The 19,729-nt window shown below is 47.2% G+C and overlaps 1 protein-coding gene across 14 annotated transcripts in view; it reads left to right on the top strand.

Moving 5' to 3' along the window:
• DNM1 (dynamin 1) overlaps positions 1–19,729 on the top strand; it is a 64,327-nt gene that overhangs the window by 26,506 nt on the left and 18,092 nt on the right. For 10 of the 14 annotated variants that reach the window (XR_002320529.2, XR_002320528.2, XR_002320530.2 and 7 more), the window contains exons 7-15: positions 4,998–5,140; positions 5,366–5,501; positions 6,689–6,756; positions 9,688–9,826; positions 14,293–14,379; positions 14,707–14,777; positions 15,179–15,230; positions 15,693–15,704; positions 18,968–19,081. Coding sequence is in view for 10 of the 14 variants with exons in the window: in XM_020965648.2 (XP_020821307.1) it covers positions 4,998–5,140; positions 5,366–5,501; positions 6,689–6,756; positions 9,688–9,826; positions 14,293–14,379; positions 14,707–14,777; positions 15,179–15,230; positions 15,693–15,704; positions 18,968–19,081 (822 nt within the window). In the remaining 4 variants the exon portion in view is untranslated. Of the gene's footprint in view, positions 1–4,997; positions 5,141–5,365; positions 5,502–6,688; positions 6,757–9,687; positions 9,827–11,339; positions 11,479–14,292; positions 14,380–14,706; positions 14,778–15,178; positions 15,231–15,692; positions 15,705–18,967; positions 19,082–19,729 lie in introns of all 14 variants that reach the window. The other 4 variants (XM_020965649.2, XM_078150025.1, XM_020965646.2 and 1 more) reach the window with 1 other exon arrangement.

The raw sequence follows: 19,729 nt of genomic DNA, 5'->3' as shown, positions 1-19,729 counted from the left end.
CTCAGGACAGAAGCTCTGGGCCTAGGATGACCTGATTTGAGCCCTGCTGCACCTGGAGCTGGTTGATGCTACTTCCAGTCATTTCCATGGTTCAAACTTGCTTTTGAGCCACACTGAGGCCTTCTTTCAGGAGGCCTCTGCTCTTGCTGCATTGGCTGCAGAGCCTTGTGGGCTCTCGGTGTCTCTAGTTTGGTATTGTATTTGGGAAGGCTGGGAGGCTTCTACCTTGTTTGTCTGTACTGACCTTGGCTTTGCTGGTCGGCCTGTAGCCTATTGCCTGGGCCACTGGATGACTTTTTGTGCAGTTCTTGGTAGATGTAATTACTTACTATATATAATTTATTGGAAGATTTCTTGAACATCATTCAGACTGGTGCTATGTTTATGTTTCTACTGGAGTGGGTGTGTGGAAGCTGGCCTCTTTGCCTCTATTCAGGAAGCCATTTTAGCCAGAACTTAGATTTCTCTCGTTTTTCCTTGGAGTCAGTACTCTTGAATCCCAGTTACCCTCCTCTCTTTCCTAATGAAGATTCTGTTTCACTCCTCCTCACACCTTCCCTCTCATTCCTCTGAGGAGCATGAGACCAAGGTAGATGCAAGCACTCACGGATGGATCCCTGGGTCTACAAAACACTCAACTGAGATTCATTATGTCAGGGAAAACTAGACAGGTCTCGTCCATTTCGATATTTTTTTTCACATGGAAAATTATGATTGTTTCCTGATAGGGTATGAGAGCAGATACTGTGAGTAGTGCATCATTGAGTCAAGTTAAGAACACTGCTTGCCCAAAAGTCCATCTTTAATTTTGTAGTTGAGGATGGACAAGACAACTTCCCAGACCTCCCTAATTTCTCAAGACAAGGGATTCCTTTCCTATTGGGTCTCTTGGAGGTGGGCTGTAACACAGCCATGCTGGGGAGCCCTAAGAGCAAGGGCCCTGGGAAAGGGTGACCACTGGGCCCCCCACTCTCTTGGATCCTAAGGACTCCATACCAAGGACTAGGAGGCTCTAACCTACTGTCATCGTCCCTCTTTCTCTCATATTCAATCTCCCCTTATCTGTTGGCTCCTTTCTTCTGTCTACAAAGATACTCATGTCTCCCAATCCTTAAAAAAAATATTTCATTAAATCCCATTCCCTCTGTTATCTTATCTCTCTTCCTTTTCTCAGCCAAACTCCTTGAAAAAGCTATCTACACTCAGTGCCTCTAGTTCTTCTCCTCTCATTATCTTATTTTTAAAAACTTTTATTTTTTAATTAATTTTTAAAATTTAGAACTCAAATTTTAAAAAAATGTTAAAATAAATAAATAATAGTTTTTTAGAGTCAATTTTTCCCCAGTTAGCAAGCATTTGTCATCTCTCTTTCCCACCTCTTCCCTCCCACTCAGGGGTGGGGGTGGTGGGGGGAGAAACACCTTACTTAGTACCAAATGACATAATATTTGTAAAGCACTTAGCACAGGGCCTGCCATATAGCAGGTACTATATAAATGTTAGCTATTATTATTATTATGTAATCTATTATATTACATAAATCTTATTGTTATATATAATATTATATTTGGCAATATGCCAATATTATATATAATATTTTATAATAATTATATGATAAAATATTATTGTGTTTATATAATATAAATATAATAATTAATTTAATTTAAAAATGAATAATTATATAATGATTATTATATAATCAGGCAGAACAATTTCCCGTATTGGCTATGTCCAAAAATATGCCTCATTCTGCATGTTTAGTCCATCATTTCTCTGTCTGGAGGTGGGTAGCATCCTTCATCACAAGTCCTTTGGAATCAGGGTTGATCATTAAGTTGATTAGAGTTCTTAAGTCTTTTAAAGTTCATTTTTATAATGCTGTGGTTATATATAAATGGTTTTCCTGGTTCTGATCATTTCATTCTGTGTCAGTTTGTACAAGTTTTTCCAGGTATCTCTGAAACTGGCCCCTTAAGTGTTTTTTACAGTACAGTAGTATTTCATTACAGGTACTATAATTTGCTCAGCTGTTCCCAAATTGATGGGCTTTTCCTTAATATCCAATTCTTTGCCACCACAAAAAGAGCTGTTATAAATACTTTTGTACGTATAAGTCCTTTTCCTCTTTTCTTGTTCTCTTTGGGATTTACACCTAGTAGCAGTATTGCCAGGTCAAAAAGTATGCATGATTTAGTGACTTTTGAGGTGTACTTCCAAATTGTTCTCCAGAATAGTTGGACCCATTCACAGGTCCCTGCAACAGTGCATACAAGTGCTAGTTTTGTCTTTCACATTTGTTGTTTTCCTTCTTTTCAACTTTTCTAATCTGATGGATATGAGGTAGAACCTCAGTATTGCTTTAATTCACATTTAATTATTAGTGATTTGGCGTGTTTTGTTAATATTAGAGATACCTTGGATATATTCCTTTGAGAACTACCTGTTCATATCCTTTAACTATTTATCAATTGAGGAATGACTCTTACTCCTATAAATTTGAATCAGTTCCTTGTATATCTTAGAAAGAGACCTTTATTAGAAAAACTCACTATAGAGATTTTTTCCCCCAGTTAACTTTAGCAGCATTCAATTTTTTTTGGTGAAAAAGCTTTTTAAATTTTATATTATTAAAATTATCCATTTTTATCTTCTGTGATCGTCTTTATCCCTTATTTGGATCAAAAATGTGGATTTTTATATCTAGGTCGTATGGAGCTTATCTTGGTATATGGTGTGAAATATTGGTCTAAACCTAATTTCTGCCAGACTGCTGACCAGTTTTCTTCACAGGTTTTTTTTTTTAAAATAGTGAGTCCTTGCCTCCATCACTGGGTCTCTGAGTTTATCAAACAATAGACTACTGGATTCTTTTGCTCCTGTATGGGGTGTACCTAATCTGTTCCACGGAATGACTTCTCTATTTTTCAACCAGAACCAAATACTTTTAATGATTACTACATTGTCATATAAGTTTAAGATCTGAAGGAGGCTGCTAGGCCTCCCTCCTTCCTGCTATTTCTCATTGTTTCCCTTGAGATTCTTGACCTTTTTTATTACTCCAGATGAATTTTGTTACCCTTTTTCTAGTTCTATATGGTAATCCTTTGATAGTTTGATTAATATGGCATTGAATAAGTGAATTGATTTAGGTCATATTGTCATATTTATTGTATTAGCTCAACTTACTCATATGCTCTTAATATTTCTCCAATTATTTAATTCTTCCTCCATTTCTTTTCTAAACCTTCTGCAGTCTGTGTTCCAAACTCATCCTTCAACCAAAACCACTCTTGTCAGCTACCAAAGTGCTTTTAATTGTCCAGTCCTATTAATTGCCTAGCCTAATGGCTGTTCTCTCAATCCCCAGCCTTCTTGAACTCTCTGCAGCCTTTGATATGGTTGATTGAGCCTCTTCTCCTGGATACTTTGTCCACCCTAGATCTTTGTGACACTGCTTTCTCCTGTCTTTCCTTCTACCTGTCTGATTACTATTTCTGTCTGCTTGGCTGGATCTTCATCTAGGTCACATGCACTAACTGTAGTTGTCTTCCAAAGCTTCGTCCTGGGTCCTCTTCTCTTTTCTCTCTATACTGTCTTATGGGGTAATGTCCTCAGCTCCTGTGGATTCAAATATCATCTCTATGCAGATATTTCCAGATCTCTTCTCTCTGCTGAACTCTAGTCCTCCATCACCAGCTGCCTTTTGGACATCTTGAATTACGTGTACTATAGTATTTCAAACTCAACACATCTAAAACAGAACTCATCTTTCTGCCCAAGCCCTCTACTAGTCCCAAAATTCCCCATTACTTTCAAGGGTAACACCATCCTCCCAGTCACCCTGGCTTGAAATCTTGGTTTTACTCTCAACTCCTCCTCACTTGCACTTACCCCTTGTATCCAATGTCAAATTTCAGCATTTTTACCTTCACAACATATCTTGAATGTATCCCCCTCCTCTCCTTATCACCTCTCATTATATCCTTTTTTTGAGTGATCTCATTACCCCATACTTCTCCACACTCCAATCCATCCTCCACTCAGTTACCAAAATAATTTTTTAAAGCACAGGTTTGACAATCCTGACCCCCTACTCAGTAAACTCCAGTGGCTGTTTTGTGTTTGATACACAAACTTTTCACAACTTGGCTGCTTCCTATTTTTCTTTCTTCCTTCCTTTCTCAATCAGGGTTAATGACTTGCCCAAGGTCACAAAGCTGATAAGTATCTGAAGCCAGATTTGAATTCAGGTCCTCCTTACTCCAGGGCTAGTGCTCAATCCACTGTGCCACCTAGTTGCCCCTCCTTCCTACTTTTCTAGTCTTCTTACTTTCTTCTCCCATCCATACACTCTATAATCTAATTACACTGGTCTACTTAGTTGTTTCTCACACATGACACCCCATCTTCCATGGCACTCCCATGACATGTCTTTGCAAAGACATGTCCTCCATGTCTAGAATGCTTTCCCTCCTCCCTGCCTCCTCTTGGCTTCCTGGCTTCCTTCAAGATTCAGATCCAAGTTTCACCTTCTGTAGGCCTTTCTCAGTTTCTTACCACCTGCCATTACCCCAAGATTCTCTCCCTCTCCTCTCTCTGTCTCTGTCTCTCTCTGTTTCTCTTTCTCTTCCTCTCCCTCTCCTCTCTCTCTCTCTCTCTCTCTTTCTCTGTCTCTGTCTCTCTCTCCCCTTCTCTCTCTCCTTCTCTCCCCTCCTCTCTCTCCTTCTCTCCTTCCCTCTCCCTCTTTCTCTCTCCCTCTCTATCTCCTTCTTTCTCCCTCTCTCTCTCCCTCTCTCTCTCTCTCTGTCTCTCTCTCTCTCCCTATGTATCTAGTTATTTACTCTTCTATTAAAATGTGAGCTCCTTTAGAGCAGGAACCCTGTTTTTGCCTTTCCTGTATCCCCATTCATAGCACAGGGCCCGGCACATAAAAAGTGCTTAATAAATGCTTTTGACTTGCTGACTTTAACCCTTTCCCCCCTCTTCTCTCTGATTAGCAACTGACCAACCATATCCGGGATACGCTGCCTGGACTTCGGAACAAGTTACAGAGTCAGCTGTTGTCTATTGAGAAGGAGGTGGAAGAATATAAGAATTTCCGTCCTGATGACCCCTCCCGCAAAACCAAGGCTCTATTACAGTAAGTAGCCCCGCTCTGCCTCCCCTGTATCCCTAGCTTCTCCTCTCCCATCCCAGGCTCAGTCTCCCCTTCCTTTCTTACTGACCCACCTAGCCTTGTCTGATGTCCCCATCCTTACATTCTCCTTCTCTGTAGTTGTCTGGTCTGATGCTCACCCAACTTCAGTTTTTTTTCTATGGCCCCAGATACTTCCACTTTTATCCTTTTCCCATTTGTTCCTTCCAGGATGGTCCAGCAGTTTGCTGTGGACTTTGAGAAACGGATTGAAGGTTCGGGAGATCAGATCGACACCTATGAGCTGTCCGGAGGGGCCCGAATCAACCGTATCTTCCATGAGCGTTTCCCCTTTGAGCTGGTCAAAGTAAGTTCATCCCCAGTGAGGATGCCTTCCCTCTTTGACCTTGACCCAGCTCCACCTGGAGTGGCATTTTCAGAGCTGGGAAGGAACCTTAGGAAATAGTCCATCAAATTTTAGAGCTGGAAGAGACTTCCCCATTCAGTTTCCCCCTGAAAAGACCAAGGCCTGGAGACAGAAAGGGAAATGACAAAGGTCTCACAGATGGCAGAACCGGAACTTGGAACCTAAGACCCCTACATTTTAATCCAAATGCTTCTTCCATTAAAGGACACCAGCTATCCAGTGCTCGGTCCCCACTCTCTTCTGCAAAGGACTGTGTTAGGTGCTCTGCTTGGACACAGGAGTGATTTTAATAGGGTAGTTAAGGGAAGGAACCTCACACACATATAACATGGTAACTAAGCCCATAAGGCAGTATGTAATAAGTGTCAAAGGATGGTATTAAAAGTTCAAATGAGAGAATGTGGTAGACCATAGTTCACAGAGGAAGAGGGATTTGAGCTAGGTCTTAATGGACCAATGCTGCTGTTCAGGTGTTTTTCAGTCATGACTCTTCATGACCCCTTTGGAGTTTTCTTGGCAAAGATATTAGAGTAGTTTGCCATTTCCTTCTCCAGCTCATTTTACAGATGAGGAAAGTGAGGCAAATAGGGTTAAGTGACTTTCCCAGGGTCACACAGCTAGTAAGTAAGTGTCTGAGGCCAGATTTGAACTCGGGAAGATGAGTCTCCCTGACTCCAGGCCTGGGCACTCCAGCTGTCCTTAAGGAACCAATAGTACTTTGTCAAGTGGAGAGGAAGAAGAGGGCTTTCCTGATCCAGGGGCAGTATCTTGTGTAGCTGGAGTCAGAGGGCCTGGGAGCCTCATCCTGCCTCTGCTGATTACTCTGTGTGTGACCTTGGGTAAGTTGTGTAAACTCTCTTCGCTTTAGTTTTTCTGTCTCTAACAGCAGTGGGTTAGGATATGACCGCTAAGGTCCTTCTAGCTCTAAGTCTCAGTCTTTGATTCTCTGGGATGTGTCTCTCCAGGACAAGTAGTTGTGGCTAGAATTTAAATCCTAAGGTCTTGAGTGCCCAGGATGCCAATGGGATGGTCATCCTGGTGGCCTTGACTATGTCCCATGGCCAGGTAAAGGGGCCCTTTATTTTAGAAGCCCTCTGACGGACTGCCCATTCCTCCCCTTTGTACAGATGGAGTTTGACGAGAAGGAGCTGAGACGGGAGATCAGCTACGCTATCAAGAACATTCATGGCATCAGGCACGTAGAGGGACGGGGGGTAGGGGACACCTGAGGGTCCTGGGAGTCGAGAGGATATTGCTTCCTTTGACTGACTGCTGGGGTTGCTGGGGGGGAGGGAGGACCAGGCACCTTGGATCATATTGGGCTGGGGAGTTCACTTTGGGTACGTAGGGAATTGGGAAGGAAGATATACCCCAAACTAATATCCCTTTGTCTTCCTGCTACGTTGGGAGTTAGGATCCCTTGTAGTAAGGGGATTTGTTCTTGTAGTGATTTAGTTCTTGCCTTGGGGTCCTAAGTCATACCAAGAACCCTGACTTCATAGAATCAGAATTCTAGAACCTTCTGGATTTTTCAGTACCCCTTAGAACATAGAACTTCTGAATCAGAAGGAACTTATAGACCATCTAGGATAAGTGCCTCATTTCATAGATGGGGAAACTGAGGCCCAGAATAGGGAGTGAATCACTCAAGTTCACATAGTCAGATAGTAGCAAAATCAGGATCAGATCCTCTAGCCCAGTGTTATCTACTATATTACGCTCCTTTCCCAGTTCTCCCCAGACCTAACCCTGAGGAAATGAGATGAGAGATATCAAGGGTGGAAGAAGAATATGAATTCATCTTTCACCCCTCCACCTTGACTTTTCTTCTTCCTTCCCTGTTCCATCCTGTCCCCTTCCCAGCACCTTCCTCTCAAGTGGTAAGAGAAAGGAAAGGGCCTATGGAGGAGTGAGAGTGTGTTGTGAAACCTCTGAAGTGGGGGTCACTCATGAGTAGTCAGATGGGCTGGGCACAGAACAAATCCCCTTCATTAAAGGATTTGTTCTGTAAAACTTGGACTCAGTCAAAAGGCTGCACTTGAGGACCTAGAAGGCCACATCTGGCCTCGAGGCCACAGGTTCTCCACCCCTGTATCTAGGAGCTCAAGTTGCTTTTAGCTCTTTGCAAGTTGTGCTGGCTTCCCTAGACTACTGGGACAGCTCTTTGAAGAAATTTCACTCAAACTATAGTTGGCACAAATCAGGCATCTGCCCCCAGAACATTGATTCTAGGGACTGGTTGAAGGTTCACTGTGAACCACTCAGAGGAAGAAGGTCTGATTATTCCTCCCCCTAGAGTCCACCCACCTGATGGTGTTGGAGAAGCCCCGCTTAGGACTCAAAGTGGAGATCCAGGATACCCCAGCCACTTGGAGGGGGCAGTGATCTTAGGGATTGGCTGTGTCCTTCTCGAGGTCATTGGGGAGCAGGGTAAGGCAGAGAAGTCATCACTGCTGCTGCTCCCCCTTATTTCCTCTCCTGGGGAAAGTGCTGATTCTCCCCATAGGACCCAAGCTGTGTACTTCAGCCCAATCTGCTCGTTTTTGCTTCTGGAGCCAGGACCCACAGTTGCCCTCTTTAGGCTTTGGCCCTGAGGTCTGCTGAGTACCTGCTCCTAAGAGCTAATTGTGAAATTATTAGTGTTATTATTTATACTTCAAATCATCAAAGGCTACAAATCAGGACTTTATTATTTTGTTGATTGTTTAGTCTTAAGAAACTGATGGAGATGTTAATAATGCACGTTAAACTTAAAAGTGTGTCTTATTTAGATCTTGCAAGCTGATTGTTAAACATTTAACTACACTCTACATCTCTTCCACCGACTAGGAGTCAGAGAAAAGAGCACATTCTTGTTTTTCTTAAGGTTAGATTCCTTTAGGAGCCAATATTTATCTATAATCTTCATAATGCTGAGTCTTCCTTTTAAGATGAGGAAATGCCCTCATAGAATGATACTAAAATGAGTTCTGGTCCAAACTCGAACCCCTCATTTGATGGGTGAGGAAATGAGTCCCCAAGAGGGGCCTTAAGAAACTGACATTCATCTACAACTTAAGGTTTGCCAAGCACTCTCTTTGTAATGGCCCTATAAGGGAGACTCCCATACTTTCTAGATATGGAAACAGGCTTTAAAAAGTAAAGCAACTTTTGTCTATGGTAAGACAGAATTCAAAACTCACTCTTTTGACTCCCAAGTCCTGCATTGTTTTCCACTATAATTTCTTCTCAGTGTCAACCAGCAAATTATCAGCAGAGCAGGAACTCAACTTTTTTTTGGGGGGGGTAGTTAAGTGACTTGCCCAGGGTCACAGCTAATAAGTCTCTGAGGTCGGATTTGAACTCAGGTCCTCCTGACTCCAGGGCTGGTGCTCTCTATTCACTGTACTACCTAGCTGCCACAAGAACTTAACTCTTTGTTTTTAATCTTTTCAAAATTCCCAGTTTTTCTCCTCAGTCTCCCCTTCTCCTAAAGTACCTAACTCCTCTTAAGTCAAGTTGGGCTAGTCAGCATCTGTTTATGTGACCTTAATAGCAATGCATAAGGAAATATCAGTCACAGAATCAGAATGTCAGAGCTGAGACTTTGAGGCAGAGAATATCCGCTGGAAGGGACTTAGGAACACAGAATGTCAGAGCTGTAAGGGACCTTCGGACAAAGACTGACGGAGATGAAAGGGACCTTGGGACAGAGAATGATGGAGGTGGAAGGGAGCTTGGGACAGAGAATGATGGAGCTGGGAAGGAGCTTGGGACAGAGAATGTCGGAGCTGGAAGGGAGCTTGGGACAGAGAATGATGGAGCTGGAAGGGAGCTTGGGAGAGAGAATGATGGAGGTGGAAGGGAGCTTGGGAGAGAGAATGTTGGAGCTGGGAGGGAGCTTGGGACAGAGAATGATGGAGCTGGAAGGGAGCTTGGGAGAGAATGTCAAAGCTGGAAGGGACCTTGGGAGAGAGAATGTCAGAGCTGAAAGAGACCTTTAAAAGTTACCTCCTTGGCCAAGAGGGTGAAAGGGTTCTGTTAAGGAAACATATGCAGTGGGGGGAAATCAGCCCTTTCTCCTTTAGTGGGACCCTGTTTGTAATGCTGTCCCCTTTTCCCTGCCCTATCTGCCCCGGGCTTTTAGAACGGGGCTGTTCACCCCTGATATGGCTTTTGAAACCATCGTGAAAAAGCAGGTGAAGAAGATCCGAGAGCCCTGTCTGAAATGTGTGGACATGGTCATTTCGGAGTTAATCAATACTGTTAGACAGTGCACCAAGAAGGTAACCAGGCCGCAGCATGGTGCCAGCCTCCCTCTTACCCGTCTGTATCTCCCTTCATCCTGCACTGCAGCCAGATGCCCACCTTCACTCCCACACCACCCTCAACCTTTTCGGTAGCATGTTCAGACTCCTCTGGGGTATGTGGGGGGGGGCAGCAGGGTTGGCTGGGGAGCAGAGACAGACAACCATGGACTGCCCAGCTAGAACTCTATTGGGCACCAAACAGGGACAGAGACAGATGCCACTGACAGAAGAAAAGGGCCAGCACTTTCTGTGCACTTCCTGTGCCCAGAAACTCTTTGGGGCCCACGGAACTGAAGGACATGGAGGACTTGAGATCATTAATCCGTTTGGCAGGGAATGAGCAGCTTTTCAGGTAGCTACCTTTAGTGGGGTGAGGCTAGAGTCTAGGATTCAGAGATAGCTGCACACCAGAGACTTTGCCTTGGAAAAAAGATCCTTGGGGTGTCAATGAGCACTAGTAGCTGGGTAGCTGAACCTCCTCTACATGCCCAGCGGGTGGGAGCATCTGTGAGAGAGGGAAGGGGACAGCAGGGACACTAGGCTGGAGGTGAGAGTCTGGAGGGGGCCTGAGCTCTAGCTAGAGGTGGGCCAGACTTCAGCTCCAGGAGCTTTTCTATAGAGAAACAGTGCTAGTGGGTCTGCACAGATAGGGGAGGCTGGAGGTTTTAGAATAAGCTCTCAAAAGAGGGAGCAGAGCTCTGGGGACTACCAAGTGCCCCAAATCCCCCATTGCCCTTCCTTCTTACCTCTGACCACCGTTCAGACCCCCTGCCTTGTGGTCCTTTGCTTCTCTCCTTCCTTTCCATTCCTATCCTCTTTCCTTCCCCTCTCTCTCTGTTTCTCCTCCTCCATCTCTTTCTCTTTTTTCTGAGCCGAGGACCCCAAGGCCCAGGGGGAGGTTGGGAATATCCCATGAGGAGAATGGGGAGGAGAAGCACCCTCACAGGTTCAGCCAGGAGAGGAGGACGTGGGAGGCAGGAACGTGGGGCTCGGCAGGTTGGTGGTATGTGTGAAACCTGGGCAGGGCCAGCTAGAGCCCAGGCAGACCCACTGGGGCAACACTGAGGAGGCTGGTACCCAAGTAGGAATGTGGGATGAAAGGCACGGTCCTAGCTCCACGGAAGCCCCTATTTGGTCTTGTGGTGCAAAGCGTGAGTGGTTTGGGTGGTATGGCGCCAGTGGCTGCCCAGGACAGGTGGGTGCACTCCTGAAGGGGCCTTGCTTCTTCAGCCCAGTGGCTTCCCCGGCTGCCTACCACAAAGCCCACCAAGCCCCCTGGTACTTGGTAGCACCTGGGGGGTGGGGCGGGAAGGATGAGTCTCATTTCTTACCTTTGCCTTGTGTCTCTCTCTCCCCCCTCTCTGTGTCTGTGTCTCTCTCTCATCCCCTGTGGCTCTCCCTCTTCCCTAACCTCCCGGCCTCCCTGCTTGGTTCTGTCTCTCTTTTTCTTCCTCCTGGGCCTGCTGGCTGGGCTCCTCCCCGGGTGCAGGACGGGGCTCTTCACACCTGATCTTGCTTTTGAAGCCATAGTGAAAAAACAGGTGCAGAAGTTGAAGGAACCCACTCTCAAGTGTGTGGACATGGTAGTCAGTGAGCTCACGGCCACCATCAGAAAGTGTAGCGCAAAGGTAAAGATGGCGGCCCAATGCCAGGCCTCATGTGCTTATGCCCCCACCCCGGGCAGTCTCGTGCTGCCACCGCTCCCACATAAGGGACTCCTGTGCCCTCTTGTGCTGACTACCCTCATGCCCAAACGTCCCTGAGTGTCCATTTGTTACCTTGGGCACCCACACAGCCCCTCTCTGCACACTCTTCCCACTTGGCCTGGCTAAAGAACACCCTTACCCACACTGGGGCCTGTGCCTACTGGCATCTGCCTTCTCACCTGCCTGCCCCCACCTCCATGCACTTCCCACGGCTCCTAGTGACTCCTGCCCAGCAGGTCCTGGCACGGAAACAGAGAGAACAGGGGCTGGGGGGGGCTGCCTTCAGGTGAATAATTTCTTTCTGTCTTCCTCATCTTCTTTTTGCCCCTCATCTCTCTGGCCTTTCAGTGCAAGGGGGTGGGGTTGGGGGTGGAAATCACAGTAAGGGGAACTTTGAACTGGGTAGGATACTTGGTGGTAAGAGGGACAGAGACTCTCTAGTCTCTGGTTTTTGAGCCCTAAACTCTTTATCCCTGGAGACACTCCTCTCTTCCCATGTCACCCCACCCCCACCCTGCCAACCCCCAAATGGGACCTGGGCCACAAGGGACCAGGAGAGGGAGCCACACACCACTCCAAAGGCGCTGGCCAGGACAGCTGGCCCAGGTCTCAAAAGGAAATCCAGGACTGCCTACGGATTCCTGAGCCAATGGCAGAGCTGTATTCAGTATCCTTGCTCCTGATAAATAGGCTTCCATACCTCCATCCCAGGGCCTGAGGATCTTGTTGGGGGAAATGTCCTTTGAGTCATCAAGGCCTAGGTGAATGTACTCACATTTTAAAAGTCCCAGACTTAGCCTAATTTTGTAGCTTCCCCACCCTCCACGCCCTTGGCACAGCCCCAGTTATATGTCCCACCAAGGAAACCCCAGCCTTCCCTTGTCCTGGGGAAGCCGGTGGAAGAGGATTCGTTTTGCGTAGCCTGCCACTGGTACGCTCTCTTTCTGTCTCTTTCTGTCCTTTCTGTCTTCTTTTCATTCTCTGCCTGTTCCCTCTTGAACCCCTGCCTGCTTCTCCTCAACCTCTGCCCTCAGCTTGGCCCTTCTCTTTCTCTGGCCTCTGCCTGGGCAGGGCAGCCTTGATCCTCCTAATTCCTCACATGGAAAGAAGGTTTGGGTGGCAAAGATGAAGGAATCTTGGAGGGGGAGGGGAGGTGTGAGGGGCTAGGGCTATGTCACAGCAGAAGAAGCAGGTGTGCTTAGCACTGGGGCATAGATAGGAAGCAGGGATAGATAGATGGAGGATTCATTTGGCAACAAGAGTGAACCAGCCCTGTTTTCCGCAGCTTTTTACCCATTAACTAACCCTCACAGTATTGCATTGGCTCAATGATGACCCCAATGCCAATAAGTAGGATTAGCTTTGAGAGCCCCCACACTCTGCAGGGCCTTCTCCCTCTTTTGGGAGAACATGCTAGTGGCCTTTGGAAAGTGGACTGCTCACCTAAATGGACAAAGTAATGGTTTGATTCTCATTTGGGAAGTTGCCTGGGCTTTGGGTGAGTGTGCCCAGAAGAGGAGAGAATGCTAGGAATGACAGAGGCTTTCCTCCTCTGCTCCTGCCCTGCTGCCCTCCCATATGGTCCTGTTAGCATTTGACCTGGGCACCCTTGCCCTGGCTGGGCCCCAGCTATCTCTAAAAACTGGGTTTCCCTCAACAGTAGCTGCATGCCCTATTTTCTTAGTGGAGAGGAAAGAGGACAAAATGGGAGGGTTCATGAGTCTAGAAAAGAGTAGGTGGGCCTCTGGGAGGAGAGCCTATAAGACATACCTGGGCCCTGCCTATAGGTGCCATCTGGCTACCCTGCAGAAAGTGTTCAGGGACTCAGGGCATTTAGAATAGGGGCATGGGAAGGAAGGAGAGGCAGTGGCAGGCAGGGTGTGGTAGAGTTCATGGAGAGGGCTGACGCTTGAGCCATGTCCCCATGGGGTACTGCCCATGCTGCTGGCACCCCACTTGCGCATGTCCTGTTCCTCCCACCCCCCAGGCTTTGGGTCTTCCTCTACACCTTTGCATGTTCTAGGCCCCCAGCTCTTGCATGTCATCTTGCACCTGTGATTGACAGCTACCCCTGTCTCATGCCCATGGCCCTGGCTTCTCATACCTCCTGGCCTAGGCTGTCATTGATTGGAATCAGGGAGTAGTTCCTGGTCTGATTCTTTTTCCCAATGCTTCCTCAACCTCTGACCCACCCTTGGCTTCAGTTTCTGGTCTGTGTGTTCTCCCTTAAGGACCCCAGAGGATGTAGGTGGTACTAAAGCCATTGAGGGCTTTGCAAGCCATCAATTTCCACTCTCCCTCACAGACTTCCTCAGTCTAAGATGGAAATCCCTAAGATTACCACTTCCAACATGGCCACCAAGGAGGATGTTGGTTTCTGAGGTGTTTTTCCCATGGGTTCTGTAAACCACCCCTCCATTCCCCTCTCCTAAAACATCTTGGGGAGATTCTATGATGAGGGGACAGGAGCTGAACCTGGCACTTCACTTCATCTAGGGATGTGGCTTTTGAAGGAAACATCTGCCTTATTCCAGCTTATTCCTCTGGCTCAGAGCCATCTAGCTATACCCTCTCCCCCAAAGTATACTTGGGGCCTAGCCCCACAGGCAAGGTGTTACCTAAAGATGGACATTCTGCCTCAGGCCTGTCTCCCATGCCCACCAGGCCTCCCAGGGGGCACAGGGATGTCCATGTCCATGTTCCCCTTGTGTACGTGGCTTTCTCCCCTGTCCCCAGCTCCAGCAGTACCCCCATTTACGAGAAGAAATGGAACGCATCGTCACCACCCATATCCGTGAGCGAGAGGGGAAGACCAAGGACCAGGTGAGGCTCTTGCGGGTACTTGCTTCTCCCTTGGCTTCTACTCTTCTCCCTTCCTTCCACTCTGTTTTATTCCCTTGTGCATGAAATCTTCCCTTTCTATTCCTGCTCCCTTTTCTATTTCTTCTGTCTTTGTCTCACCCATTTCACTACCTTCCTACCTCTCTCTTGTCTTTCTTTGTCCTACCTTTCCTTTTTCTGTCTCTTTCCATTTCACTCCTTCTCATCAATCTATTCCTTCACATTTCCACCCATCTCTTTCTCTTTTTTCCTCATCTATCCAACTCTACCTCCATCATTCACACTCTTGACTTCCATGCTTTCTCTCAGGTCATGCTTCTCATTGACATTGAATTGGCCTATATGAACACCAACCATGAAGATTTCATTGGCTTTGCTAAGTGAGTACTCCCCACCCTCTGTAAGAGGCACTTGCCCTTCAACTTTTCCCTGGGCTTCTGACTACCTTTGGTCAAGCAGCAAGCATTTATAAGTGCCTACTATGTGCCAGGTACTGGCTAGGTGCTGTGGATACAAGCACAAAAGGGAACAATCCTTGCCCCCAAGGAGATTACTTTCTACTGACATACCGGAGAATGATGCTGGGTTGCAGGAGGGGTGGGCGGGGTTGGGGAGCCTCATCAGAAATCCAAGATGCACTCACCTTCAATCCTTTGAGTCTCATTTGCATGACATGACATAAGAGAAGAGGTCAATGAGGGCTTCTGAGGGCAGATGATGACAAGATGGCAAGAGTTCTGCTCCTCAGACCTTAAGGGAGCTCCTCTTTCTTCCCTGACAGTGCCCAGCAGAGGAGCAGCCAGATGAATAAGAAAAAGACATCGGGGAACCAGGTAAGTGGCACCTATTTCTTGTCCTGCCAGGGAATAGGGTCTAGCTTGGGTGGCTCCATCCCTAGAGCCTAGCATCCTCAGATACTCAGAGGGCATCAGAAATTTGGGACTAGAAATTTGCAGACTGGTGAGTGCCTTGCCCCAGAGTTGGGCCCTGTCCTCTCAGGCTTTGCTATGGGGGCTCCCCACTTTTTAATGGACCAATTGTCAAGTGCAATCAAACTGGACAATCGTAGCCCTAGGAAGCTAGACTGTGGGCCAGAGGGCCCAGGGCCTCCTTTGACCCAGGATAGCACCAATAGGGCCCCTTGCCAAGGCCAGTCAACCCTGGGGAGAACTCTAGCATCTGGGAGTGTGCTCATGGCAGCCAGTAATATGCCCTCTGACTAGGCAGCTCTCAAGTAATGGTCTTTCCTCTCTCCCCGATGCTCCATGGCGGTTGCTGTGGTTACTTCTTTTCAGGACGAGATTTTGGTGAGTGTCAGCACTGTCACTGTTTGGGGTTGGGAGGGATGTGGGGGACTTGCTTGGGGGAACTCCATTTGTAGGGAGGAGGAGCTAGGAGATGGTGTAGTTACTGTGTGGCACAGGCCTGTGCCCCACAAGGGGTGTCACATGCTTATGTTTCCATCCTGTGCTAGTTGTGCTAGAGAAGGATAGAAAGCAGGCAAACAACACCTTTACTGAATGCCTCGTATGTTCCTAGGCCTATGCTAGACACCAAGAGGGTTGATAAAAGGTATATACAAAAGGGTCCCTGCCTTTAATAGTCACAATGGGTCATGGCTACGTAGTGCATTTTGCATACATTAATGCATTTGGAACTTATATTCTGTTGGGGGGTGGGGGGACAAGACATAAACATGTGAAAAGATAGATACCAGGTTAATGCAAGAGGTCCGCCAGGTGCTGCGCTGGGCAGGCACCTGACTGAGAGGGAGAAGGGAGAGGTCATCAGGCTGCCAGGCTTTGTCAAGGTGGTGAAGCTGGAGCTAGGCCTCTAAGGACAGCTTGACTTCAGCTAGGGGAGAACTGATGAGCCAAAGAAGACAGATAGGACCACATGAGTCTGGGCTGGCTTCAGGTAGAGGAAGCTGGAGAAGTTGTGGCTAGAAAGGAAGCTTGGGACCATCGTGTTGTGGAGGGCCCAAGTGGAGAGCCTGTGCCTTCTCCCTCATGCCAGCAAAGCACAGCACCTTTTCCAGAGCACTTTCACACACAAACTCACATGGCCCTCAGATGAGAGCGTTCAAGCCCTGAATGGTGCACAGGGCAAGGACTAGTGTCAGATACATGTGAGGAAACTGAGGCTCAGGCTTGTCCCAGGCCACATGGCCGGTGAATGGCAGAGCTAGAGACACCGACCCTAGTGTCCTGCCACTCAGTCTAGTACTCCTTCCATGGGTGAACCCTTATAACTAACACACATGACAAGAAGTCTCATTCCTCTGAGGTGTGATGGTCTGGGACTTGGTTTCTTTTGGGGATCATTCTTTCCCCTTCCCCTAGGGGTGCCAGTGAGGAAAAATAGGACACAAGAGAAGCACTTTAAGTCTTAAGAAGAGGCTGCAGGAACCTGAGGCCAACTTTTCATCTATTGAATGTCCTCTTTTCATCATTAGAGCCCCCGAGAATCCCTGGGGGCTTTCCTATCAGCCCAGGGACTCCAGGGGACTTTCCTGTCTATGGGAAAGTACAGATTGTCTTGAATATATTAGTGAGAAGATGAGGTGGGAAGCAGGGGCTTCTCCGGGCAAGTGGCAGACAGGAGGAGCCTTGTACACTAGAGGGTCTCACTTTCTAAGGGCCACCATTAATTGCCTTCAACTGACTCAAGAGAGACTGAGGGCTGCCTGGGCTTACCCTTAGATACCCTCCCCCACCCCAAAGTGATAAATCTATCCCTCAAACCCCTTCCAAAAAAAAAAACCAGATTATAGGTTCTAACTCCCTGAGCCTATACACACACACACACACACACACACACACACACACACACACCCCACTTCTAAGTGTAAGGCAGTTTAACTCAATGCAATGAGCATCAAGCATTTTCTGTGTAAAGACAAGCACTCAGAGTCTAGTAAGGGGAGGTGACGCATATGCGGATTGGACAAAATAATTCTTGTTGCATGTACATGTATAAGAAGAGTTCAAAATAGACTGCTGTCGGCTTTGAGGAAGAAAAATTTATTACCACTGAGGAGGGGGAGCAGCAAATCAGGAAAGGCTTCATGGATATAGTGCTAGTTGAGCAGGACTTGAAAGGATGGCTAGGTTTTCATATTGGATGGAAGCAGGGGACAGAGGTAGGGTGGCATGGGGAGGGAGGAGTAGTACATTCTGGGAGGGGTGTGTGTGTGTGTGTGTGTGTGTGAGCTCAGTGAGGCACCAATGGGCAGTGGTGACCTTTCTTGAGGTAAAAAGGCTGCCATGCCTAAGTGAATATTTATCATAATTTATCTTCAGCATTCAGCCCTCAGTGCTCAACAGTTGACTGTGGATTGGGATTGGGATCGGGGGAAGGAGAACATATGGGGAAGGAGTCAGGTCCCTTAGGGTCCCAGGGCTTGGGCTTCCTTCCATCCACTACCTGACTGCCTCCCTCTACCCCCACCCCAATGAGGTCCCCTGCTAAAAGAAATTCTGAGGTGAGGTGACTTGAGGACTATCTCTGGCCAAGCCCTTGGCGTTTATCTCCCCCTACTCCTTTACCTAATCTACACAGAGTCTTAGAGTCTGAAGGTACCTTTGATATCATCTTCTCCAACTCCCATCCAGTGCAAGAATGCCTTCTACGGTATTCCTGACAGGTTGTCATTCAACCTCTACTTGAGCACTTCCAGTGACAGGGAGCTCATTACCTCATGAGGCCAGCCGTCTTTACTTCTGGTCAGTTCTGATGGTTAAAAAGCTCTTTATTACAAATTTAAATATGCTGCCTGTGATTTGTACTTTAATAGTCAGCGATCTCTATGAAAATCTTGGATAGTCATGGCTTAAACAGCACCTCCTCCCACTGGACTATCCAGTCCTCCAGGAGTGGGGATGGGACAATTCAGGGGCAGCCTTGACTGAATGAACACCACCTACTATAAGTAAAGCATTGTGAGCTTTCCAAAAGTAAAAATGATGAACGTCTCAGGGAACTTATAGCTTAGAAAGGGGCAGAAGACATCAATCACCTGAATCACTAATAGTACAATGTTTGGCAAATGTACTCTGGAGGTTGTGGGTTCTCTCTCCCTGGAGATTGTTAATGATGGTTCTCTGAGGGATGACATATGGATTTGACTAGACGGTGGTGGAGGCCCCTTCTACCGCTGAGATCTAGTACCAGAGAGGGACAAAGGCTCCCTCTCTTGAGAGCTGGTAGAAGGGAGAGAGAAAATCCAACTGTGGGGATCAAGGAAGGTTTCATGACAGATGTGGCCTTGGAGTTGGATTTTGGAGAGCTAGGTTCAGCTGGAAGACACCTCAAAGGCCGTATAGTCCATATGTCATTCTGCAGATGAGCAAACAGTGTCCTAAAGAGATTAATGACTTGTAGTCATTTATTCACACAGGTAGTAAGCTGCAGGGCATGCATTTTAGCTCTGTTAGTTTCTCCTGACTTGTGTTTATGGCTCTAGCTCCCTTTGCTCTCCCTCTCTGAGAATCTCAACAGGGAGAGAATGAGTTCCCCCTCTCTCCTTCCTTCCCCCATTGATCCGATTCTACTCCCTGGGGTGCCACAGGTGATCCGGAAGGGCTGGCTGACCATCAACAACATTGGCATCATGAAGGGTGGCTCCAAGGAGTATTGGTTTGTGTTGACGGCTGAAAACCTGTCCTGGTATAAGGATGATGAGGTGAGTACCCACCAGAGGGGGCCTGGAGACTGTCTACCCAAAGGGGCAGGACACAGGATGTATTCCCTACATACCCACAGCCTCACTCCACCCTTTAGGAAGGGCCATAGTAAGACATCTTAGAATCATGGAATCTTAGAGTCAGACTAGATGTAATCTACTCTAAACCAGGGCTTCTTCAACTTTTTCCACTTGTGACCCCTTCAGCACTTCTTGAACTGTGGGGTTGCAGTATATGGGGTGGAGACCCACAGTTTAAGAAGTGCAGGTCTAAATCACCTGTGATGCCACTCGGCCCCTTGGCAGTGTCCAGTGGGCTTCCCATCTAATGAATCTTGAGTGGATATAAATCTTGGGGGTGCCAATAGAAGGACCCACCCTTGCAGGTCTAGGTGGTTAGCCTGGGCCCAGAGTCCAGACCATATAATATTAACTCAGGCTATTGGGGAGAGCAGGGTGCAAGAAGGAATTGGTTGCTCTCCAGGGCAAACCTCCCTTCTATATATCCCCAAAACCCCTAGGGGAAGGATTGAGGGGCAGGGCCTAGAAAGAGAACATAGAGAACTCCAGCAAACCTTGGAAACATGAAAACACTGACAAAACACTTGGAAACATGTAGTGAGGCCTGAGGCTGTGTGTGCCAAGTGG

The sequence above is a fragment of the Phascolarctos cinereus genome, unplaced genomic scaffold (assembly GCF_003287225.1).
Source record: "Phascolarctos cinereus isolate Bilbo 61053 unplaced genomic scaffold, phaCin_HiC Scaffold_2;HRSCAF=192, whole genome shotgun sequence".
In the NCBI taxonomy this organism is placed as follows: Eukaryota; Metazoa; Chordata; class Mammalia; order Diprotodontia; family Phascolarctidae; genus Phascolarctos; species Phascolarctos cinereus.
Note: the sequence above shows the minus strand (reverse complement) of the source record. Positions and strands in the feature narration are given on the sequence as shown.